Here is a 24,677-nt window from a genome sequence, read left to right as displayed (position 1 = left end):
CCCAGTTGCACGAGTTGGAGCAGGAATGGGGTGGGAAGAGGGGACGTTTGTGGGGTTTCTCCTCTCTACTTGTTGTGGGGTGCAGTGGGATCAGGCCCCCGGCTCCCATCCTCCGCATCCTGGAGAGTCCCCGCAGCCGCCCTTCCAAGGAAGGGTGAAATCTAGAAAAGGAGCGAGACGGCCAAAACGAGATGTCACCTCCCCGGGTGCCAGCCATGCCCCCTGTTTGCCATGACCGAGACCCTTCTCCGTGAGTCCTTTGGAGATGGCCACTCCCTGGGGAAGTGCAATGTGGCACCCCAAGGTGAGCTCTGTCCCCCTTCGCTCTGACACAGAAATACAGTTTCCCTCCATGCCGTGCCCTCCGGCTGCTGCACGTTACCGGCTGCGGGCGAGCACTGAACTGTAACTCCATGTGAAAAACACCTTTGGGTACTTTTGCCAGCCGTGTTGGTCCCCAGAGCCTGGGTATCTCTGCCTGGGGCCTCCCCAAACCTTCACCTTCTGCAGGTTTGTTTTTTTTTTTGCCGGTTCTGAGCATCTGGTGGCTGCTGGGAACCAGGCCGAGCCTCACCTTGCATGCAAGGGGACATGAAGCAAGAAAGAGGAGAAATAAAGGCTTCCAGAGAAAGACTGGCCCCAGGAGGGAAAGAGAGATGATGGGAGAGGTGCCTTCTTCTCGTAGAGCAGGCATGTCATGCCGTGCACAGTGCTGTACGTTGGGGCTGTGCTGCTGAGTCCCTGCTGCTGTCACCTCTGGTCTTGCTGGAAAAGCACAGCCCGGCTGTGACGTCCCGGCAAGGAAAAAGCCACAGGGGATGCCCATGTGCTCATCAGGCACCAGAGGGATTTTCATCAAGCCCTGGAATTGGAGACGGGAGCTGTGATGAGCGAGGCAGGGATGCGGGAGGTGCCTGGGAAAGCCCTGTAAGGCAAAGCCAGGAGCATGGCACAAACTAAAGAGGGTTTGCAGTGACGATGGCCAAATTACCCCGCTGTGCTGCCTGCCGGCTCCTTGGCACCCTCGAACAAGCACAGACCTGGTCCAGAGGGGCTTGGTCTCCCCTTTAAGTCCCCTGTGCTTGCAGTACCCAGTGGCATGGGATGTAGGAAGACCTGGTGGTTTCATGGGGAGGGTCCCGTGTCCCCATGTCTCTTCTCCTGGGCCACCCTGGCTCCCCAGCCTGCAGCACATGGCCAGACCATGCCCTGTGGGCAGAGCAGAGCCGTTGCCAGGCAGCTGCACCCTTCCCCGGCCCATTCCTATTCATCAGGGCTTGGGTTTCACCGCTGTCCTTTCCCCCGCCGCAGGAGGACAGGGACGGTGGGTTATGCCACCTCCTCCCTCCAGCCCCCTGCCTGCGCGGTACCATGATGCTCTCAACTTGAATTACGCCAGCCCTGGGACAAGCTGTTCCAGTGAGAGCGAAAACACAGTGGCGAGGCCGTGCCGTGGCTCTTGGGGACATCAGCGGGTCCCAGAGGTGGCTCCTCCTCCAGCCACACATTGACGCAGAAACCTCCTTCACCCACCACTGCCTTCTCCCCATGACGCTGCACTGCTCCCGCATGGCCGGTGGGGAAGGTTTGGCCCCACGGAGCCTGGCATGGGGCAGCTCGGGGGGTCTGCACCTCCTCCAATCCCACCCCTCTCCTTGGTTGAACCTGCAGCAGCATCTCCTATAGCTCCTAGAGTCAGGGCTCATTGCTGTGAGGCACCAAGGGCTCCAGGGGACTTGTTCATGAGCAGAGCAGAAGCTCTGGGGTCTGGGGCTGGGTTGGAGGTGCCAGGGGGAGGCAGTCCAGGGGGTCTCTTGTGCAGGATGGGACCACCAGGTCCTGCTGAGGATGGCAGGTCCAGCCACGGCCACGCACAGGGGCTCCCCATATCTGCCCTGGAGCAAAGGGAGGGGGCATCTACCCCTCCCAGGGGCAGGGAAAACATTTTACCCCCCTAACACACACTGATGCATTTGGTATCATAATAATAGACCATTTACAGTTGTTTATTTTAAGAAATGTACAAAGAAAAATGGCTTTAGCTCACACAAATCCTGCTCTTTGGCATTTTTCCCATCACCGACGACACACACGTACAAGCAGCATTGATTGTGAACCACAATCTGGGCTGGAAACCGCTGTGCCATGGATGCTTCCCACGCAAACGCCATTTAAAGCAGGTCAGGCTCCTGTTCCAGGGAGCATCACCCTATGCAACATGGAAATGAAAGCACAACGCTACGGGACGAGCAGAGCGACCCCGGCTCTGCTGCCTGGCCGACAGCACGTGGATGCAAGCAAGCTCAGCACCGCTCCTGGCCAGCCTGAACATGGGGCATCCGTAATGGCTCAGCGCCAAAATCAGCCCAAGAAAAGAAAATTATAATAATAATACAAAAAGACAGACCCTTTGGCTTCAAGAAGCAGCCCTTGTTTTAACTGGAAGAGGTTTTGGTTCATGTTTGTTTTGATCTCAAGAGGTTTTTTTCCCTTTTGAAGGCAGAAGGCGGTCCAGAGATGAACTCGGGGCCTTTTGCACATTTTTCTTGCTTTACTTTCCTTTCGCCCACCTGCGTAAAGAGCAGCAGAACCCTTCCCCCCTGGGAAAATGCTCCTCTGCTGGGAGGTTTCCTCGTGAGGACCTGCCTGGCCCCATCAGGCTCTGCAGAGACCCCAGCACGCGCCACCGGGTCATCTCTAGAGCCCCAGCCAAGGGAAAGATGCTCCGCCTGAGTATTTTGGGATTTACACCCCGGTGGGAGCGTTCATTGCGTTAATTAAGGCCCCCGGTGCTCGGTGGCCGATGGGATTTAAGGGATGCCCTTGAGGCAGCTCATTGCAAGGACCGTTCAAACACCTGCTCCGATCCCCGGGGATGCGTCTCGTTAATTAACGCTAATCAAGAGCACTCCAGCGGGACATTTCCTCTTGCTGTGAGGCTTGAGGAAACCCTAGAGGGTTTTGTTACGGGGACTGGGGATTCTTGGAGGAGGTTTTCCAAACCCTACCTTTGTCCATTGCTTTCCTGCCACAAAATCCGGACAAAACAGGAAAACAGAGAAGAAGCGTGACTATAAATACAGTTTACATTCGTACCGTAGAGACCTGAATGATTTATGATTTCAATACATATTCAGAGACCTTTAAAACCTGATATTTAACCCTGAGAACATATCTGCAGATGCTTTGTTTTGGCTATGCAAACAAATCTTTAAGACATAATTGCACTTTCTCTTTATATAACAAAAAAATAATCCATAAAGCTTATTCAAATATTCAAAAGAAAGGTGCTACTTTAAGACATTGGTGATTTTTGTTCACAAAACCTTGACTTTTCTGTAATTATTCTTAATATTATTTCACTTGGCTCATCTTTCACGGGCTACTTGGCTGCACTCTGGAAGAATAATATACAAGAAAATCTCTTAATTGTGAAATAACATTAATAAATAATTACTTTAAGTAAAAGGACAGCCATACTCATTTTTTAATGTCTGAAAAACATTGTTACCATGATGAGATCATTTCAAAACTAAAATGTTTCTCTTTCACCAATAATAGATTTCACATTTAATTCTCGTAAGAAAAATATTAAACTCTTTGCATGTGCAGTGAGCTGTAAAAACCAGGATCAGTAAGAGATCCTGCTTCGAAAGTTAAGGTGTCTACTTGAAATATCTGAAATTAGCTCAATATCTAAGATCTATTGATCTGTATATGGAAGAGCTCTTGAAAAGGAGACACAAATGAAGTCCTTTCAGGCTGGGCGAGAGATGGAAGCCTCTTTCTGTTATACCAGCGACTCTTTCACAACGCGTTCCTTATCCCATGCTTTTGCTTCACCAGGAGCATCTCGAGTCTCTGAGCTGGGAATGGGTGCAAGACCAAAGGCAGGGGCTGTCTCCACATCTGTCCCACTGTTCCCATACATCTCGTGCATTTTGGTGGCGATCAGACCTTCCTTCTCGGGTGCATCCCCTCTCAGGGCATCCTCATCCTTGCTGTGCCTGTACATGTAGGATGCCTGCTTCACCGAGCGCCTCAGGAGGTACCTCCGGAAAGCCCTCTGGATTTTTGTAGCACAGACTTCCTCATGTTTCCTTTTCAGAGTGGTGGTGATGGGTTCATAGGAAACCTTTGAGGGGTTCGCAGCCATGAACTTCTCCTCCATGGTGGCCTTCAGGGCATCCATCTCTCCCGAGTCTCCCAGCACTTCCTTAGTCAGGGCAAAGAGGATATCCAGACAGTGGATTTTGTCCCCAGCAACCATTGGTAGATCCATGGTGATTAGCTTGATCTTGTTTGGCTTGGGAATTTTGAGTGGCTCCTGTAAGGTGTCTACAAAGTCAGACAAGGTGCTGTACGCAATGAATTGGGTGGCATCTGGGTCAAACTTCTCCCAAGTTTCATAAAACATTTCAAAATCGTCTTCACAGAGGGGTTCGCTGCTCTCCTCTGTGGCCACGTTGAAGTTCTCCAGGATGATGGCAATGTACATGTTCACCACGATGAGAAAGGAAATTATGATGTAGCTGCAGAAGAAGAAGATGCCAATGGATGGATTGCCACAGTCCCCTTTTACCGAACTGCCGGGGTTTTCCAGGTTGGGGTCGCAGTCGGGGGGCCCGCTGTTCAGGATTGGGCTGAGGAGGCCATCCCATCCAGCTGATGTGGTGATCTGGAAGAGGCAGATGATGCTGTTTCCAAAAGTTTCAAAGTTGAAGATGTCATCGATCCCTGCCTCCTTCTTTACATAGGCGAAGTTGGACATCCCGAAGATGGAGTAGATGAACATGACGAGGAAAAGCAGGAGGCCGATGTTGAACAGGGCAGGCAGGGACATCATCAGAGCAAACAGGAGAGTCCGGATACCTTTTGCCCCTCGGATCAACCGGAGGACACGACCAATCCTTGCCAGCCTGATGACCCTGAAGAGGGTGGGTGATACGAAGTACTTCTCTATGATGTCCGAGAGGACGATACCTGTGAAGGGGTGAAAAAGAGGTGTGTTTGCATTGCTCTACGGCCAATGTCGGAGGTGAGGTGGAGCTACTCCACTTCATCTGCTAGGGTTGGGGAGAAAGAGGCAGATGAGGCCACCCCCAATGGCACACAACACTCTGCTCCGCTGGTGGCAAAGGGAATGTATTCCAAAACACCTCTGAGCACAGACCCGAAGGTTAAATGCTGGCTGCTCTGTTTCAGCAATGCAGCCATGCAACGTGGAGACAAGGGGAACCCACCACCAAGGAGGACTGGGACAGAATCCCAGCCCCTCACCCTGCCTGGTGGCCTCACTTCTGTCTTGTCCTGTTGGCTTGGCCCTGCTCAAGGCGTGGGTGTAAGGGGGAGGCCAGTGACAGCTTGCTGGCTGTGGACTGGCCAGACCATTTCCACCCTTTGTTATCCGGTGGGACCAGTAGGGCTCACCTAAGATGGAGAGGATGACCACCACAAAGTCAAAGATGTTCCAGCCGATAGTGAAGTAGTAGTAGCGCAAGGCGAACATTTTGAGCACACACTCTCCGGTGAAGATGACAATGAAGACCAGGTTGATCTTGTAGAGGACAGATGTTTTGAGTTCGCTTTGATCATCTGTTTCGACCATCATGGTCACCATGTTAAGACAAATCAGGATCATGATGGTTATGTCAAACACTTGCTTGGTAACAAAGTCAAACACCATCCCTTGAAACTTGTTCTGCCATAAGGGCCACGTGGGTGATGATGTAGAACCAGAGGCGAGGTGGGAACACGGGACAGACACACACAAAACAAAGACACAACAGAAAAAGAAGAAGGAACCGTATTTAAAAGAGTGGAGGAAACCTCAGGTTTGTGGCCAGTACACAGGTCTCACGGCCCCAAAAGCTATGGGAGGAGGATACCCAGCACCTTGCAGGATGAAACCCACCTGGTAACACCATGGCCAGGAGGTGTGGGCACAGGGACAGTTGCTTTCTAATTATATCCACAGCTAATGCATCAGAGCAAAAATAAACATGTGGGAAAAGGTCTCGCTTGAGCTGGGCTATCAAAACCAAACCCAAGTCACAACGGCGTACGTATTGGCAATGTCCCTTCTAGGAGTGTTGAAAACTGAGCTTTCCCTGAGTAACTCCCTCCGAGAGAGGAGGTGGGAGCTGAGCTAGGAGAAAACCCTAATCCCTGCAAAAGGGATCCCCCCCTTGCCCTTGCCAGTGGACCCAGGGCTGAAGAGCAGATCCAAAGGAGGTTTGCCTGAGGTGAACCTCTTCTGAAGCCCCAGCTCTTAGCAAGGCCCTGTCTGAAGAGTAGCAATGGGGAACCAGGATTTGGCTCCTTGCCCTGGCAAATGCTCTTCCCCAGACCCTTCTCATTCACTTTGGGACAGTGGTGGCTTGAAGTCTTCCCTCCCTGCTGCACTCCAGGGCGATTAACCCAACATACCGATGGCCTGGGGATTGGCTTCTGGGGTTTCTTGGAGCCGAGCTTCTTCATGGCATTATAGTATTTCTTCTGCTCTTCCGTCATGAAGATGTCTTTGCCTCCAAATTATAAAGGGAATCACCACTGTTAACCTTGGGAACTCGCCTCTTCCTACAAAGCATCTCCATCCATGCTCCTTCCCACCAAGCATCTCCAGCCAAGCTCCTACCAGGCATTGCCTGTCGCACTGACCCAGTGAAACCTGCTTCCTCCCTGCTTGCCCTTTTCTGCTTCCCCCAATTCACAGCACCCACGGGTGCTCGCCCCAGCGCTGTGGTTTCCTCCTGCGGAGGTGAGATGCCGCCTCCCAGCCTGCTGCAGCGAGTGGGGCACCCCATGCCCTGCCGGGGCTCACCCCCTCCTCGCTGGCTGGATCCTGCTGGGAGCGAGGCAGCATCTTGGGGTGCTTCAGACCTCTCTCGGCACAAACAACGTGCTCCGTGTTGCCCACCCTCCGCCCGCTCCCCCCTCCGGCCGCCCAGGGGTATTAGTCCTGTGCTGCTCGCTTGAAAGCAGAAGTTGAGTCTCTCCTTGATGCATGGAAAAATGATGAGAAAGGGTCACGGGGTGGGAAAAGAAAATAAAAGCGCTAGCACAGGTGTACAGCCGTGCCTGCCGTGGCACAGGCAAGAGAAAACACAGTCCCCCTTGCCTCTTCCCTCTGCATCCGTAAATGAAATCCTCTATAAATGCTACGGCCAGGACGCAAGGGCCCGTGTGCTGTTTGTCAGGCTCTCCTTACTTGTTCACTCTGCGGGAAGCCACTGATGGATAACAGCAATTCAGGTTGCAGAGGGACCCTGGGGTCCATCCGAGCACCGGTGGCCCTGGTCCCCTCACCCCACAACCGTGCTGGTCCCCCCCATCCCGTACCAGCGCCCCAGGAGGCAGCAGTGGCTGCAGGACACAGAAAATACTTATCTTTTTCTTCTGCTGGTTGAAGTTGTCGATGATGACGCCGATGAAGAGGTTCAGGGTGAAGAAGGCGCCGAAGATGATGAAGATGACGAAGTAGATGTACATGTAGAGGTTGATCTCGTACACTGGCTGCTCTTCAATCTGACCAGGAGAGATGGGAAATGTGAGACTAACCCTCTCCAGAAAGCGTGTCCCCAAGCCCCCAGACAAGGGCTCACTGTATCCAGACAGAGGTGATCCCCACCATCCATGGGGTGGCTGCTCTAAAACTTTCAGCAGATGCTGTGCAGGTTGAGTGGTCCCCATGGGAGCAGCCACGGGAAGGGACATCCACGTGACACTGCCTGGGGGACAAGGACGTGCTGACCTCCGATCCCACAGCATGGGCTGGGGAATAGGAACGGATGCCCAGGTGCAGCGATATCAATGACCAAACTTGAGTTTCTTCCCAATAGTCAGCTTTCCAAGGGCTGAAATACAGCCAAGAGGGGAAAGGAAAAGTGGTTTAATTTGTGCCACGCCAGCACATGGGGGTGGCACAGCCTGGCAGCCTCAGAAAACACTCCCCGTCTCAAGGGGCATCGCTTAATTCTGCTCTATATTTGACTGGAGACATCCCAGGGTGTCACAACCTGCTTCCCCCATTTCGAGGAAAACTCTTGGCAGAAGGGAGTGGATTTGCTCCCAAAACAGCTTTGCCCCGGGTGTTCGGGGAGGCAGGAGACCAAGCCGTTTTCAAAGGGAGCTGGAAGCGGCTCCTCTGCTGAGCGCCGGCAGCTGCAGCCGGGACGAGCAGAGCGGCTGTTTCTGATGCTAAAAAAAGGCAACAAAAACAATATGTTCAGGCCCGTGGGTGCACAGGGCTGACCCCCCCAGCGGGGCACGGGCAAGTTTGCTCACTTAGAGAAAGGTAGGAAGTCCCTCCTGCTGCGTTGGCTCATGGCAGCGTGTACACACATGGCCTGGCGTGGGGACACTTTTTGGGATGGATCATAGTAGAAACAGCCTCTGCATGAAACTCTTCAAAACACTTTTTTTTTTTTTAAATAAACCATTTAACCCAAAGGTTAAATGCTGGCTGCTCTGTTTTAATAACCCATTTATTGCTCAAGGCAAGCCAGGCACTTTCTCCAGGACGGGATAAGCTCTCCCGGATGGAGGGGTACGTGGAGGGCATCGTCTCACAGCAGGGTGAAGGACGAGCCCTCTGGTGCGGAGCTGGGGAGGCAGAGCGGGGATTTCAGACCACAGAACTGAAGCTGAGAGGAGCGGGCTTGGCCCCAGCTGTAGCCCGGGTTGGGTGGGAGCCCGGTGTGGGTGCCAGGCTGCAGGTGGGATGCAGGTGACAATGACATGGGTGGCACAGGGACACACAACTGGCTGCCCTTTTTGAGGCTGTGCACCTCAGCAGGGGGGATGTTTCAGCGGTTTCTCCACTCTTTAGCCCATGTCCTAGCTGAAGCGATGGGTGGGAGGGATGCAGGCAGCCCCCCAGCACCAATGGGCAGAGCCAGAGGGGATGCTGCGGCCGAGGGGTCCGTCCCCAGACCGCGCTGGGCTGCACCTCGGCCCCAGGACTCTGCTCCCAGTCTGCCAGGGGGAACCGACCCAGTGGGGTGAGCGATGCTTGGTGCCGGTTGCGAGACATCCCTGCATGTCCCCTCACCTCGCGTGAGTCCACGGCGGCGTACATGATGTCCATCCAGCCTTTGAAGGTCGCCTGCGGGGATAGCAGAGAACAGATTCACTGGGAGGTATTTGGGGCTAGGGAGGGAGGGGAGGGCGATGGGTGAGTGTTTGGGGTTTACTTTGGGGGGTTTAGCTCTGAGCACGCCTGCGCAGCCTGGAGTTACAGCTTCTCCATGGGAATGGCAGGAGAGGGACCATGAGTTGAATCCACAAGAAAAATGCCCCGATGCAGAAATACTGAGATTTGCATGTGTGCACACATAAGCTCCGTTCTGTGGCTGTGGTTACCAGGGAATTCCCAAAACACTGCTGCAAACCAGGCTGGGAAAAGAAGCAATTGACTCTTTTCCCCCCCAAAACAAAGTGCATTTTCCCAGCGGCAGAGCTGTGCCGGGGCTGGCTGCTCCTCCGCCCAACCTGGGCCACTTCCGTAGCCCTGACTTCTGTATTGCTGCCTCTGCTATCTGCTGGATCCCGATCCTGGTGGGGTACACTGCATCTTTTACAGGCTTTTGCTGCTGATTTGTTAAACAAAAAGCCTGAACATCTTGTTTCCTGAATCTGATGGAACAACAAACCTGAAGAGGAAGCTGAATTTAAAGCTGGTTAAATAATTCGGGTCATGCTCTGGTTCTGCAACCGCCAGTTCCCCTGGATCTGATGGGAGTAACCCCAGCCCACCCAATAACGGAGCCCACATCTATGTTTTTATTAAAATTGTGGTGAGCAGTTCCTCTTCTGCTTGCCTGGCTCAGCTGCTGGTTCAGTGGAAGCATGGCTGTGTTCACCCACTGCCCTGCAGCTCTTTTTCCAACCATCACCTTTCCCACGCAAAACTCTTGCAGCCTACGACTACAGCAGACCGAACTTTTAAAATGGGTGGGGGGAAAAGAAAGTGCCTCCCCTCCTCACTCCTGCATCCCGTGCTGGGCAGAGGACTTCTCGCAGCTCCAGGCTTGGTACTACCTACGCTCATCTGCAGCGGGTCCCTGGTGACACTTACCTTCCCCTCCCATCTTCTACTCTGTCCCTTTCCTCCTTGGCTCTGCAGGGTTTTTTGTGTTAAATATCAACTTTGGAGCTAAGAAGCGGCCAAGAGGCCCTATCTGGGCATCAGGGCAGCATCTCGCTTCAGCCCTGATGCTATTCACGCTGCCCTGCTACGGCAGTGCACATCTTAGAGGGATGGCAGCTGCTTTCATTACGTACCACCTGCAGCAAGGAGAGGTATCCCAAGCCCACGTTGTCGAAGTTGACCTTGACGTTGACCCATCTGACCTCGTTGGTGTAGAGGAGGGCCATGCAGTCGCTCTTGTTGTTCACCACGCTGATGTCGAAGAGGTCCCCCGAGGTGGTGTTGACGCATCGGTAGTACTTCCCCGCAAAGAGGTTCACCCCCATAATGCTGAATATCAGCCAGAAGATGAGGCAGACCAGCAGGACGTTCATGATGGAGGGGATGGCGCCCAGCAAGGCGTTCACCACCACCTGCAAGGGGAGAAAAGACCTTGGAGGACCTGCCTAGGGAACCACGCTAGCAATGATGTGGACCTTCATGTCCCTGTGCCCCAGCCTTACCCTCCTCAGCAGCACCAAGTGGGCTCAAACTGGACCAAAGGTACCTTAGCATCAATCCCACTGATCTGGAGGCCCCTAAAATCCAGCTGGGATGGGTCCCTGATGTAGGTGACTGCTGAACAATGCTGCTTGCATGGCCATGTCAGAGCCAGCAGCACACGGGGGAGGCACCTACCCTCATGCCTTCAAATCTGGACAGGGCACGCAGTGGTCTCAGAGCCCTCAGCGTCCGCAGGGACTTGATGGCTCCCAGCTCGGAGTATCCCAGCCAGTTTGCTGTCAGGCTGATAATGGAAACCTGGAAGGAGCAGCCAAAGGGATTAGCAGCATCTCAGATGGAAACAACGGAGATAAATTGAGACACGTCCCTGCAGCTCCTGCCCGTCCCTCTCTCCCCAGCACTCCCTCAGGCCAGTGGTCATTGTCTTGTCTTGGGACACAGGGACTGGCATCGAGTCCTTGGGTCCCTGGTGACCAGCCACCTGGAGGATGTCCCTGCCTCTTGGGTATGAGGATGGAGGTGACGGGGGATGCAGAAATACAGCACAGGTAGAATGGCCTGCTGTGTCACAGAGCATTTGGGAGACCCTACGTCCCTTCACATCTCTACTGGGGTCTGATAGAACAGCATGGGCTTATTCTTGGCTTGAGCATAAACCAGAAAGGGTTTGAAAGGGTTTCTGCAACCAGGCAAAGAAGTGGCCCTTCCTGTGGAGGACCATTATTTTAAGCAATGGTCTAAGCCCTCATTCTACAGCCACACTATTGTCCTTTAAAATACGATATGGGTTCATTTCCAACAGCCTGCTACAATCCCCTAATGCTCCCAAATCCCTTGGCTAACTATGGCTCTAGAGGTGCTCATCGGACAACACTTACATCGACGATGAGGAAATCCAGCCAGCACCACGCGTTGGTGAAGTACACCTTGAAGCCGTAGGCCACCCACTTGAGCAACATTTCAATGACAAAGACGTAGGAGAAGACCTTGTCGGCGTACTCCAGGATGGTGCGTATCACCCTTCGTTGTTCAATGTAGATGTCCTCAAAAGCCTGGAAGAGGCGTGGAGCTACGTGACAGTCATTCTTCCACTAGGCCCGCTGCACGGCTCAGTGCAGCCACATCCATGCCTGCATTGTCCCTGCTTTCCTAGGGCTTGGGGCAGCTTGAAAAGTTGAGAGCCTAGCTGCGGGTGGCATTTACCGATGCACCTGATCAACTCTTGTTTGCAAGTTCCTGTTGGCTATGTAGAGCGGTGTATGTCCTAAAGCAAAGCTTCACTGAAGCAAATGTCCAGCTGCATCAAATTCCCACCAGTCTGAGCACAAGTGAAAAGCCGGGACACCAGCCTGCACCTTTGGATGCCTTGGTAGTTTTGAAAATGCTCTTAGGAATTTGGGTTACTGCTATGTCCACATGGCACGTAAAACATAAGCAGTCAGAGCTACGGGCACGGTGACCAGGTGTTCCACAGCTGTTTTAACACAGCTTTCGATTCCGGCACTAGCTACAGCCTCAGACATCCCCAAACTGCACTTCTGAGCGTGATGCAGACGCATAAAGTATGTCTGAAAAACAGTTCAGTCCCTCTATCCTCCTTCCCTCTCTCTTTACCCCCAAACTTGCAGAGAAGTTGGTCTCCCCATTAGCTCTGTGTAGTTACAGGTGCAGCTGAGCTACATCCAGCCCAAATACTCAGAGAGGACCAACAGGCTGACACGCAGCTTTTTAATGAGGGTGATTTAAAAGGACACCCAGGTTCTGGGAGGGTGCACCAGTCAGCAGCTGGAAGTGCTGAACAGCAAAATAATAACCATGAATTATTTGTAAAGCACCTCCTGACAGCCAGTTACGGAGGCAGTGAAATGAGGAACCGTCCACACAAAGCTGAATAGATGGTGCAGACAGTTCATGGTTGACATTAAGAGCAGGAGGGGAAGATGTAGGCGGTTGCATCCCCTCGAGCCCATGGACCACAGCCCATGATGGATGCTGGGGAGGGTTGTACAGGGGTGACTGTATGGGTGCAGGGCTCTTGGAGGGCAAGGGGAGGATGTTTAGATCCCCTTGCAAGGCTGTACATTGGGCAGACCTGAGCCAAATGGGGTTTCAAATCAAACACCTGCCCACAGCTGCGTTATTTTGCACAGGAGACAACCAGGCGATGCCCAGAGCCTCCGGTGCTGCTGCCTGGGGCCTGCCCACGTTCCTGGGCTCCCACCAAGCTGGGGAGCTGCTGCAGAGCAAACGGGACAGGGCGAAAGGTGGGACCTACCAGTGCCCCACTGCTGAGGAGGATCATGAAGACGATGAAGGTCTCGAACCAGTCGTGCTCCACAATTCGGAAGCAGGTTTTCCGGATGTTCCACCATATCTTCCCTCTGTCGCTGGTGAGGTCCACATAGAGGCAGGGAAACCGCTTCACGCAGGCTGGGGATGGGACAAAGAGCTGTGGGTTACCTCCTGGCCAGGGCGTTTCCACCGACACGATGCTATTTGTGCTTTTATTGTCTTTTCAAACCCTCCTAGGTGGAGGCTGCAGCAGGATCCTGCTGGGTTAGAGGGTGTGCACGCAAGAGCGGAGCCCCATGGGGACCATCTCCTTGGTAGTACAGGAGGATTTGGAGTTTGGTCTGAGCTAAGTGAGCCTGGGGGTTGTTACGCTGCAAGAATTGGTTGGCAATGGCTGCTCCATACCCACCGCCCCCCTCTCCCCAGGGTCCCCTGCCCTGCTCGGTCCCTCACCTTCGGTGAAGCACTCCTCAGGCTCGTTGCTGCCCTCAGCCTCTTCCGCCACCTCCTCCTCCACCGGTGGCGGAGGCTTGTAATCCACAGTGCTGCACAGAGACGATGCATTGTCGCTGGAGAGGGGATTCTGCAAAGGGAAAGGAGGATTCAGGCTAGGCTGCCCTGCAGAAGGGGTTCTCCTGGGCTGCGGCTGCCTCCAGCCATCCTCCGGCTCCTGCTGCCCCCACCGAGGGAGCCAGCTGGTGGGACCCCCTTGCTTGAAGGCTGCTCTGAGTCCCTTTCCTATGAAATCACAGCCCAGAGTGAAGCTGTTGAATTGTCCAGGGCTGCAAACCTTGGAGGATCGTTGGTACATGACCTTGCACAAGCTTTGCTTTTCATCCAGGTTCAGAGGAGCAAAAGGTCCCCTGACCCCAGCCTTCCTCCCAGCACAGCAAGTCCATCTCCCATCCACTTGTACCATCATCTCAGGCTGATTTTCTCACCTCCTCCTCCTCCTCTGCATGCCCCCATCCAAGAAATGCTCTGCCAAACACCCCGTGGTACAATCAGACCTGCAGAAACCTGGGCGGCCACCATGGCACTTCTCTCGAACCCTGCTGGCTCGGCTCGTGCCGAAGGGCTTTTAGGCTGGGGTTCACCCAAGTTCAAAACCTGCATCGCAAATATCTCGCCGGCTCCATCCCGCGCCACAGCTCAGCTTGGCTGGCTTCCCAGACACCACTCAGCAAGGTCTGGAGAGGCTGATAACGAGAGAAAACCTTGGCAAGCCCCTGGGATTTTTTCCTCCTTTTTTTTTTTTTTTTGGCTTTCAGGGAAGGCCTTCTGCAGCACTTGAGGAAAGAGAAGATCCCCAGACCTGCCTCTCCTACCTGGGAGCAGATGATCTTGGATGGGCATCTCCAATGCAGGATGGCGTTGCCTTGCATGGGAAGGAGATAATCCTCCCCCAAGGTTGCTAGTGCTTTCAGTGGTGAATAAAGTAGCTACTCCGTCCTCCAACAAGCCAGGGAAGACCCCCTGGGGTAGTCTGAGACATTGTCGTTGCCTGCAGCTTCAGGGGCCACAGCCACACCAGTAGAAGACATTGCTTTGGGGGTCCCTTGCAGCCTGGCTACTGCGTGCTGGGGACACGCAGGGCATTGCCTTGAGGACACAGCAGTAGCACAAGCTGTTGGCTGGTGGCTCTGCAGGAGCAGTGGGGCCACCCTCCGCTGGGGCTGGGGGGGGGACAGGAGGGGCAGGGGGATTAGGAGGCCTCGGCATGGAGCCAGACAAGCTGTGACCCAGGGGAAAGACACACGGAAACCATCTGCCTCCAGGACAAGTCTTGCAAAGGCACAAGGTGGGAATGAATGAGCGCAGCCGCCCCAGAGATCGGGGGAAATGTGCCTGAGAGGCGCTTGGCAGGCTCGTGTAACCCAGGAACTCGTGTAACACCAGTAACCATGTGTGCTGGTGCTCAGGGCAGGTCCTGTTGGATGGGGAGAGGGATAACTGTGCTGGTCCCACTGCATGGTCCCCAAACCCCCTCCCTGGGGGCTCCTGAGCCCCCACGTGCCTGCAACCAGCAGGTTTGCAGGGCAATTTCCATCACACGCCTGGTACGGCACCTCCAGCCTGGCTGGGTGTTTCCACCCAAATCCAGGGCTTTCCCCATCCTTGCCAGCACTGAGCATTGGCATCCATGTGCTGCGCACCCAGACTCACCCTGTGACCCCCATAATTCACGGCACTTGACAATACTCCTGTGATGCACCACAGCCCAGAGCATCTCAGGAGACATCACCCTGCCCGGCAGGATGGGAGTCTGAGGCAAAAAGCCCCCCAGAAGAGCCCTGAGCCACAGTACTAACTCTGCACAGCCACACACCAACGCTGCTGTTCCTGTCACCTCCTCGCTGCTTTGCGGTGCAAAAGATAAATCAACCATAGGATGCAGAAGTGCTCGAGGAGAGCAGCCACGCTGCTGCCATCATCCTGCCGCTATCATTTCACCCTGAAAAATATCTTTGCCTCGGAAAGGAGCTGCTCTGGAAGAGGGAGAGCATTTATCAATGTTTTCTGAGCAGCCTATCCGGAGAAACCCCCCCAGTTTGCAATCGTCACTGGCAGCCTTTGCCCCCGGTGCGAGGCGGTGTGCCGGGCTTTGGCTCCATCTGGAGCTAATCGACGGCATGTGAACACACGGAGCTGGCAGCAATCTTCCCCGAGGACCAGCTCAGGGCTCCCACCAATTAGCACCCGATTTCTAATTACTAGGCAGTTATTTCATGTGATGACTGCCAGCCCGTTGCCCACCCTGCCTGTTCAGGCAGGGGCAGGGTCATTAATGCACCCTCCTGGCTTGCACCTTCGTCAACGTTCAACTGAATTTAGCTGCCAAAACCATCAGCGATGATGGGGTAAACCGGTATGTAGGGGCTGAGAGATGCTGTTTGCCCCCTGCACAAGCCAAGCAGCCAGGGATGGCTCTCAAAACACAAGCTCCATGCAGGGCGTTGGAGCCGGTGCCGCTAGATGTCAGCTGAACACAGCACCAAAACGCCAGAGCCACGTCGGGACACGTCCATAATTGCACATTGAGGTTTTCCCTCATCCGCCGGGAAGCACATCGTGGTGGTGGGGAACTGAGGTCCATGGGGACCCCGCAGACCAGGCTGGATGTGTCCCCCCTCCCTTGCTGCGGCCGAGTTGGCATTAACATCGCCTCTGTGCAGCATGACCGCACACCCAGTGTGCTATGGCATGGCCTGGGTGTACTGGGGGTTAGTGCTACCGGACTGGGCTTGTAGTAGGAAAAATTTGGGGAAAAACGCCAACTCTCAGCCTTCCTGCTGGCGGCACTAAGGGGAACGACAACAGCAACTCCCCTCGGCCATTCCCTTGGCAAAGGTGCTCCAGGCAAGTTTGTCCCTTCTGAGCACAGCTCAGCAGCACGTTTGCAACCGGTCACAGCCAGCCACCACCTTTCCTGCCGTTTTCCTCCTGCAGCCCCAACTGCTGAAAACACCCTGTTTTCCCAGCTAAAAAAAAAAATAAAATAAATCAGGATTGTCCCCTCTTCTTGCACTGTGCCCCGAGAGAAGCCAGGTCCCTGTCACTGCGCGGAGCTGCAAGGAGCCTGCAGATGGGGAGGGAGGCGGATGGCTCTGGGGTTTTGGGAGTCCTGGTTCTTTTGCCAGCCCTGCATTGGGCTCCCTGTGCAAGCACAGCCAGGCACTCAGCAGCAGTTGTGATTGCACCCAAACTGCACCACTGCCTTCCGCCCCAGCACACCGCCCCGAGCAGGACTAGCTGGGACAGAGCTTCCCCAAGGCTCCTCAGCTCCTGGGCAGACACATTTGCCATCGATAGTCACGATAAACCCTCGGGTCAGAGCTGTTCTATTATTCATACAAAACCCCTTTCCAGATTGATGCAGTTGCTCCTCTCCACCGCGGCATCCCCAACTGCTCTGCGTTTCCCCAGGACCTCGATGCGACCCCACTGCGAGCAGTAATTTCCCACCAGGCTATCACCCTTCTTTCTGCGTCCACTCGGGTCTTCCCGAGTTTCTTGTCTCGCATCTCCCGGTCATCCTCCCAGAGCACCAAGGCGATCAGTGTCCCACGAGCCCTGACAGTCCTCTCCGCGCCTCAACACAGCAATGCCAACATCAGCTGTCTCGTCAGCTTTGGATCCAAAATGCATTGCTTCATGTTCACTTGTGCTAAGCTCCTCCATCTGGTTTCATACCCTCCCGATGATGCTTTCTGAGGCATTAGCAGTGGATCCAATGTTAGCGCCATCAGCAGATTTCCTGGCATCAAATTCCTCTGGAACATCTTTAACCCCATACTGAGCGCTTTGACCCTTGCACCAACCCTGTGGTGCAGCGGGTCCCCCTTGTGTTAGCAATAACCCCATAGCCTCACCCAAAACCGGCCAACCCCCCCCACCTCTGGCTTACCCTGGGAAATGCCGGGTTGAAAAACCCCAAGTTTGGCCCATGCCACACACTGCGGAAAAGCTAGAAGTAACCCAAACCAGCATAATTCTGTGGGCAGCACAGCAAGAATGGGTCAATCCCAGTTTTTGGGTTGAAACCCTCCCATCCACCTGTCTGACCTTGGCATCTTCGGTGTCAGACTGGGTGCTCGTCTCCTCGTAGAGGTCAGACTCCTCCGAGGCGATGGGGACTTGCACCGTCAGATTGGGGTTGTTAATGAAATTCATGTGGTCCAGTTCATCCATGAAAAAATGCTCTTTGCCAGTGATTCCGTCCAGGTACTCTGACTTGGGGTCCTGGCCAGCGTCCATGTGGTTTAGCACAGAGTTGTCCCTCTTACTGTGCTCTTGCTCTTCCTCCGGGGCCACCTTCTTCCCCTTCCACAGCCTGCGGAGCAGCGTGAGGACAGCGGTCTTTACAAAGTTGATCCCCTTGGTGATCCTGCCAATTGCGATCTGCAAATTGTTCATCTCTCCGTCGTCATCAGACGCCGCCAGGCTATCAGCGCTGAAGGAGCTCAGCAGCAAAGCTAAGAACAGGTTCAGCACCTGGAGGGGACAAAGGCAAATACCAGCGCTGACATCCAGCACCAACATTGCCCCTGCAGGCTGGAGCGGCAGGGACCAGTCGTGGCCGTGGAGGAGACCCTTATGTTGAACATGTCATGGGACTCCCTCCTCCCATCGCCCAACTCTGGGGACTGCAGAGATGCCAGCCCTTCTCCTGGAGGACATGAACATGGTCCTCCTCACTCCTCCCTGGGCTGTGATGCCCTCGGTGTCACCCCCGGCTGCTTGGGTCCTGCTGATCCATCTGCAAGCGATGCCAGTCATCGCTTCAGCCCCTCTCAAACCACCTCCCCTGTGGGTCCATCAACATGTCCCTCCCTTCGCTCTCTTGGAGCTCTTGGCCTGGCTGGTCCCCACGTGGGACTCCCTAAAGCCTATGGTGCTTCTCCCCACCACCCATAGGGATGCAACTCAGCTCCGTCCCTTCTCTTCCCAGGGAGAAACCTCCTGCTTATTGTCCTCCCAGCTGCAACTCTTCCTCTCCTCTTTGCTGGCTCTGGTAGCTCAGATGCCCACTGACCTCTTGAGGGTCTCCAACGCCCTGGAGCCACAGCCGTAACCTCATCCCTTTCTACCAGAGACTGCTCTGCTCCATGGAGAGCGGCATTTCATCCCAGCGCAAGTCAGTTCACGGGATGCAAATGCAATGCACTATATACCTCCAAGCACGAGCTCTCTCCTGCTTTCCCCAGATGTCTCCTACTTCACCGTGCCCAAAGCGTGACTGGATCCCACTGCAGCCTCGCCTGGCACGGGTGGACTCACTGCGTGCCAGAAACCTGGAGCAGCTCATGAGAATAGGAGTGGGACAGACTCTCCCCGGGGTACGGCAGCATCGGCAGCACCCAGACGTGCACTCGCTGTGCAGAGCGGCCGATGGGCCAAGCCCACAGCTGTTGATGTTTGTGCCTTTTTGTGCCAGCAGCGTATCTGAGAAGGGAATTAGCTGCTATTCAAGGTCACTGCTGTTTTCACATGGCTCATACCATATGACTTAAATCGCATCTTTAAATAAATCCCTACTATCCCATCAGTTTAATACTTACGTTAAGCACCAGTTACAGCTAATAGTTGCTGTTGGCTCTGGTTTTTTTGGACAGGAGTCCGTTACCTTGTCACCCGACTGACTTCCTCCCTTTTCCCTTAATAACCCCAAAGGAAATGCTCAAAGTGTCATTAACAGTAAAGGACGACCGACCGTCGCCTTATTCCTTTGCAGGGGAAGTGGGTAGAAACACACACCTCCCTGCAGCCGGGATGCTCAGGAGGCTGCTCGGGACAGGCTCCAGGACTCGGAAATACCTGAGACACGGCCAGGAGAGCCTGGCAAAGAGGATGAAGAGGGCAGAGATGGCTCTGTAGATGGTCGTGCACTGTGTTTCTCTACCTAGCTTTAAATGAACCCCGTGGAGCAGCACAGAGCACAGCAGGAGCTGCAAAGCTTGCCCGGAAAGCTGGGGTGCAATCTTGGGGAGGGCTACACCTCTGGGAGGGCTGCCTCTGACCCCACCAGCTGAAAATCATGCTGCCCCCATATTGTCTCCAGGAAAGTCTCCTGGAGGGGTGGATGGGCTGTCCTACTCCAAAAACTGGCTCCAGAAGAGGAAAGGATTCCAGAGCCCTTTTTGGGGAGGGTCTCCAGGGAGCCCCAGCTGTGATTCCCAGTCTCTAAGCTCCTGCACTCTCTGCAGACCATCCTGGAGATGCTCCTGCTGCTTATGGGTGGTTTTCAGCCTGATTCAGCATTGCAATTCAAATGAACGGGTTCCCCCTTGAAAGGTAGCCTTACAAACTGTTGCTGACTGCTGGGCAGCCCGGGGGCACATGGGGCTGCTCCCCACCGCGAGGCGATGCGTGCACGTCTGCCCAGCATCACCCAGCACAGACCCCAGAACACCCCAGGGTGAGGTCTGCAGCCAACATGGCTCTCCATGCTGCTATGGGGGCCAGTTCAAAGCCCCAAATACCTGGCCCGAGCCAGGGAAGCCAAGCAGCACTCAAATCCCAACTTTCTGCCCTCAAAGCGGGACACTCCAAGCTGCCCTACCCCTTACCCGAGCCAGGGGGTGGTCTGGGTTTCTCCCCGGGGTTGCTTTCACCCCTCTGGAGGGCTGTGCCAGCCTGGGGCTGGAGCAGCCACCCGTTGTGGGGAGGGAGGCGTCAGCAGCTCCCTGGGCAGATAGTTTTTCAAAGCAAATTCCAAAGGGCTTACACAACCCCGGCAAGTAATAGGAGCGATTCAGCAAGCCGCGCGCTTCCCTCCCCTGCCTTGCTCCTTAAGAAGGGAGAGCAGGGCCCACACAGCCTGGAAAACAAGCTTCAAAGCCGCCAGCAAGAGGGTTACCAAGTTTAGAAAGGATTTCACGCTCGCCTGGAACTTGCAGACCTGCAGCGCTGGCAGCGAGCAGCTTGGAGGGCAATGGGCAGAGAGGGAGGGTAATGGTGACCAGGGGTTCACCAGGACCTGGGGGAAGGACCCCCTGTGCTGCAGAGGGGTCGTGCATTGCCGGGATGCCACCGGGACTGCAGTGAGGACTGGGGATGCTGGGGATCTGCAAAAGCCTTCCAGGGGGGGTCTGCTCCCAAAAGCACCTGGGAGCAAAGGGCCAGCCCTGGGGTGAGCTGGATATAACACTGCCTCCATCCCTCATCGCAGGAGAGTGGGAAATAGGGGAGGAAAGCCTGAAAAGCCATGTGGAGAAGAAAGGGCAGCTTGAAGATGAGCTCTCTTTTGTCCCAGAGCTGCTCCTGCATCTGCCTGAAGCCTGTTGTTAAGTTTTCCATGGCTCGGTTTCCCCTTCTTTTCCTGATCTAGTTTCATCTGAAGGTCACTCAGAAATTGCTTCTTACCCTGCTTTACACAGAGCTGAGCACACAGTACAATCCCAGTGGGTCTACAGGAGGGAGGTTGAGCCCTTTGCCTGTGCTCCTGTACAGCTCCAACCAGACCGTGCCTACAGGCATAGCCCTGTAGATGAGCTGAGCTGGACAGCATCGGCCAGCGAGCGAGGGGCAGAGGTGTCCCCACCCCACGACACCCTCCATCCTTGCCCCCCACCTTTCATTGAGGGTCCACCCCAGTTCCAAGACTCACCACGAGGTTCCCGATGACCATGACCATCATGAAGACGATGAGGCACATGGTCTGGCCGGCCACCTCCATGCAGTCCCACATGGTCTCGATCCACTCCCCGCAGAGGATGCGGAAGACGATGAGGAAGGAGTGGAAGAAGTCATTCATGTGCCAGCGGGGCAGCGTGCAGTCGAGAGAGATCTTGCACACGCACTCTATGTAGCTCTTCCCAAAGAGCTGCATCCCCACCACGGCAAAGATGAAGACGATAATGGCCAGCACCAGCGTGAGGTTCCCCAGGGCGCCCACCGAGTTACCGATGATCTTGATGAGCATGTTGAGGGTGGGCCAGGACTTGGCAAGCTTGAAAACCCTCAGCTACAAGGAGCAAGGAGACAAGGCGTTGATTTGCCTGGGGCTTTCATTGCCAGAAAGCATCAGCAAGGCTGCGAAGCTGGGATTAGATCTTCACGTGGCAGTTTTATTAAGGCAGGAGGGATTAAACACCCAACTGCTTTGCAAAGAGCACAGACTCCGACTTTCCTAAATATTTAGCTTGACTGTTAGTGTTATCTTTAACAGGGGACAAGTTGGTGACCGCCATAAAGGAGGTTGAACAAGCCATTCTCCACCCTGGTGGCAATTGCATCCAAAACCCCCTGGCACAGCTTGTCCCCGTGGCACGTACCAAGCGGAAGGAGCGGAGCACGGAGAGCCCCTGCACGTTGGCCAGGCCCAGCTCCACCAGGCTCAGGGTAACAATGATGCTGTCAAAGATATTCCAGCCCTGCTGGAAATACTCGTAGGGGTCCAAAGCAATGAGTTTCAGGACCATCTCCGCCGTGAAGATCCCCGTAAAGACCTGTGGGAAACAGCACCCCGTCAGCTTGCTTGAAAGCCCGTGCTTCGGCATGGGGTGGGTAGCACCTCTCCTTTTTGGGGTATTCCCAAAGTGTTTCATCCCACTGGGTCCAGCCCTGGTTGAGCACGAGCTCCCCAGCTGTTACCCAGCGTGGCTTGTGGAGCCGGGCTGGGAGTACTGGGGACTGATTGCTACTGGAGAGACTTGGCAAAGGTGCGTGTTAGCAAGTGGAGATTAAAAATAAAAGTCTCATTGGCAAAGGGACCCCCTTCAAATGACTGCTGAATCACAGGGCTTCCCAGCACCGGGAACTGGGCTGCTACTGGGATGCCCCTGTCCCACCCCGAGCCCTGCGAAAGCTGACCCGGCTTTTACACATTACTCTTTTCCGGGGACTACAACGGCGCTGTGCATTATCACATTACTCCAGAGCCGGATCAGCAATGTGACAATTAGCATCCTTGATGCGATTTCATGACACGGCGTGTGCAGAGGGGGCCCGGTGACAAATTTTGCCCTGGATGTGGATCGAGTTGGGATGCACAGGTCCTTGCCTCCACCTTGCAGAAAGGCTTCTGCACTGGTGTCTCAGGGGATGCTCCCCAACCTGCTCCTTTGCATGCCAGCTGACAAATGTCCCTTTTTCTGCTCCTGCCAGCTGATCCCTGCTCTCTTCGCTTACAGCCTGGCCATCTTTCTGCCTGCAGCGAGACAGGCAGCAGGCGCTGCTGCTTTCATCTTGGGCACAGGCAGGCGATGTGGAAGGAGACCGTGGCTCAGTGGGAGCTGCTTCTCCTTTCTCCATCCCTCCCTGGCCCTTCCCCAGCAAATCCCGCCGGCTCCCTGCATTGGGTTGTACATGCAGCCAGAAACCGCTGCTGGCCCGAAGGAGAAGCTGGACCTGTCTTTGCAGCGTGACCGTGCTTCGAGCAACAGCCGATTAATCCCCTTGTATTTCCTGAATGAAACCAGAGACAAAGCAGCTATGTGCTGAGCGTCATCCTGCCCACCCGGGGCTCGGGCACCGGCATGTGTCACTCCAATGCCTGTGCACAGAGAGGCCCTGGCATGTGCTGGAGCAGGGCAAGGTGGCAGGAGAGGAGACGGCGAGCTCTCCCATCCCTTAGCTGCATTTCCCAGAGCTACCAGGGGCCTCCCGGACTTGTCCCACCAGCAGATTGCATCCAGCTGAAAGCCATTTACCCTGAGCTCCAAGCAGGAGCAGGCACAGCCGGTTGCTAAATACACCCATGAAATCAGGACAGCCCAGGTTTGCAGTGATTTCACTGGGAAAAGTCCTGACGATGATTATTGCTATTATTGTTATTATCTAATGCTGCTAGCACTGTTGCCTCCTGCTCCATGGGGACCTGTTTGCTCCCAGCATCTGAATTGGCTCCACATGGCCACCCAGCATCGCAAGGACGCTGTGGTGTCAGCCAGGGCTGGCAGCAGCTCGTGCCTGACCCTGGGTTGCAATGTAGAAGATGGCTCAGCACAGCTCTGCAAGGCCATGGCCACATTGGCATCGCCAAGATACACCAAGCAAGACAGAAGCTGCAGCAGAAGGGGAGCAGGGGATGATGGATCCCACCCCCATATCACTTCCCTTGATCTGAGCCATCCTGGAGTCCAACCCCTCACAGGGGTGCTGTGATCAGACCCCTGCAGCGCTTTCTCAGCAGCTGGGACGTGTTTCCAGGCAGGCATGCATGCTGTTCAGGCGACACAATGGCAGCAGAGGGGATCTGCCCACCAGGGTGGATGGTTTAGAGCCATCTGCTGTGGCTCTAAACAGGGAAGGACGGGATGCCCGTAGCTGCCTACCAGGTTCCCCACGGTCAGCATGTTCTCAAACTCCTCCATCATGGGATAATGCTCCATGGCCATGAAGACTGTGTTGAGCACAATGCAGATGGTGATGCCCAGGTCCACAAAGGGGTCCATCACCACCAGCTTGACAAACTCCTTCAGCTTCAGCCACAGAGGACAGCAGTTCCAGACCAGGAACGTGTGGGCAAATTTGTACCACCAGGATGGGCACTTCTGGTGCGCTTCCTCCAGCTCTGAGGGCAGGAAAGAAAAATGACCTCAGTGTAGGCTTATCCTGTCCTGCCCTGGGTGGGGCAAGTGCCAACCCACTAGAAGAGATCTCTCCTGAGTTCCTGAACCAGCCCTAGACCATCTACGAGTTTAATGTGGGGGCTAAAAGGAGGAGCCTTCCCATGCCCAGGCACAGTGATGTTGCAGACCTTACCCTCCAGAGAGGGATGGAAAGGCAGATCAGTCAGGGAACTGTGGGTCCAATCCTGCTCTCAGCACCTGGGCAGGATTTGAGGTGTCCGCGCCACGCTGAGATTGCAGGGACATCCAAGGGAACTGCTCTGGGGTGGCCAGAGGGTTTGGTGCCCATTCTCAGGGAGGACAGGGCTGAGAAGCCTGTTATTGCTGCGTCTACGGTACTTTTCGCTGAAGTTGAGACAGGAGCTCTTGGGAAGCCACTCAACAGCTCTCAGTTGACTCTGGAGACTGCTATAATTAATTGCAATCCCATTCATTTGCAAGAGATATTGTATTATTGCCTCCAGGCATCATCCTAGCGAGCTGGGATGAAAAGCCTTGCTTGAGCATCCCTGCAGTCCACTGACCCCCTGTGGAGACCCCAGGTCCAGAGTCATCCCTTGCACGGGGCTGGAGATTTGGGACAGCCGCTATCACTGGTATGTGCCGAGCACCCCAAGCCCACCAACGCACAACAGTTGGGCTAAAACAGCTGGGAC

The 24,677-nt window shown here is 54.7% G+C and overlaps 1 protein-coding gene across 1 annotated transcript in view; it reads right to left on the bottom strand.

Annotated features, from left to right (window-relative positions):
• Positions 1-1,990: 1,990 nt before the first annotated feature.
• The window catches only part of SCN4A (sodium voltage-gated channel alpha subunit 4), a 44,883-nt gene continuing 22,196 nt past the window's right edge, over positions 1,991-24,677 (bottom strand). The window contains exons 13-26 of the mRNA XM_076356581.1: positions 23,725-23,963; positions 21,724-21,897; positions 21,057-21,413; positions 17,513-17,941; positions 13,400-13,529; positions 12,930-13,084; positions 11,533-11,706; positions 10,829-10,951; positions 10,285-10,563; positions 9,053-9,106; positions 7,392-7,527; positions 6,430-6,536; positions 5,431-5,701; positions 1,991-4,983 (exon numbers count right to left, since the gene is read on the bottom strand). Coding sequence (XP_076212696.1) covers positions 3,791-4,983; positions 5,431-5,701; positions 6,430-6,536; positions 7,392-7,527; positions 9,053-9,106; positions 10,285-10,563; positions 10,829-10,951; positions 11,533-11,706; positions 12,930-13,084; positions 13,400-13,529; positions 17,513-17,941; positions 21,057-21,413; positions 21,724-21,897; positions 23,725-23,963 — 3,821 coding nt within the window. The 3' untranslated portion in view covers positions 1,991-3,790. The remainder of the gene's footprint in view (positions 4,984-5,430; positions 5,702-6,429; positions 6,537-7,391; positions 7,528-9,052; positions 9,107-10,284; positions 10,564-10,828; positions 10,952-11,532; positions 11,707-12,929; positions 13,085-13,399; positions 13,530-17,512; positions 17,942-21,056; positions 21,414-21,723; positions 21,898-23,724; positions 23,964-24,677) is intronic.

Source organism: Aptenodytes patagonicus, chromosome 20 (assembly GCF_965638725.1).
Source record: "Aptenodytes patagonicus chromosome 20, bAptPat1.pri.cur, whole genome shotgun sequence".
Lineage (NCBI taxonomy): Eukaryota > Metazoa > Chordata > Aves > Sphenisciformes > Spheniscidae > Aptenodytes > Aptenodytes patagonicus.
This window is presented reverse-complemented; position numbering and strand designations above follow the sequence as displayed.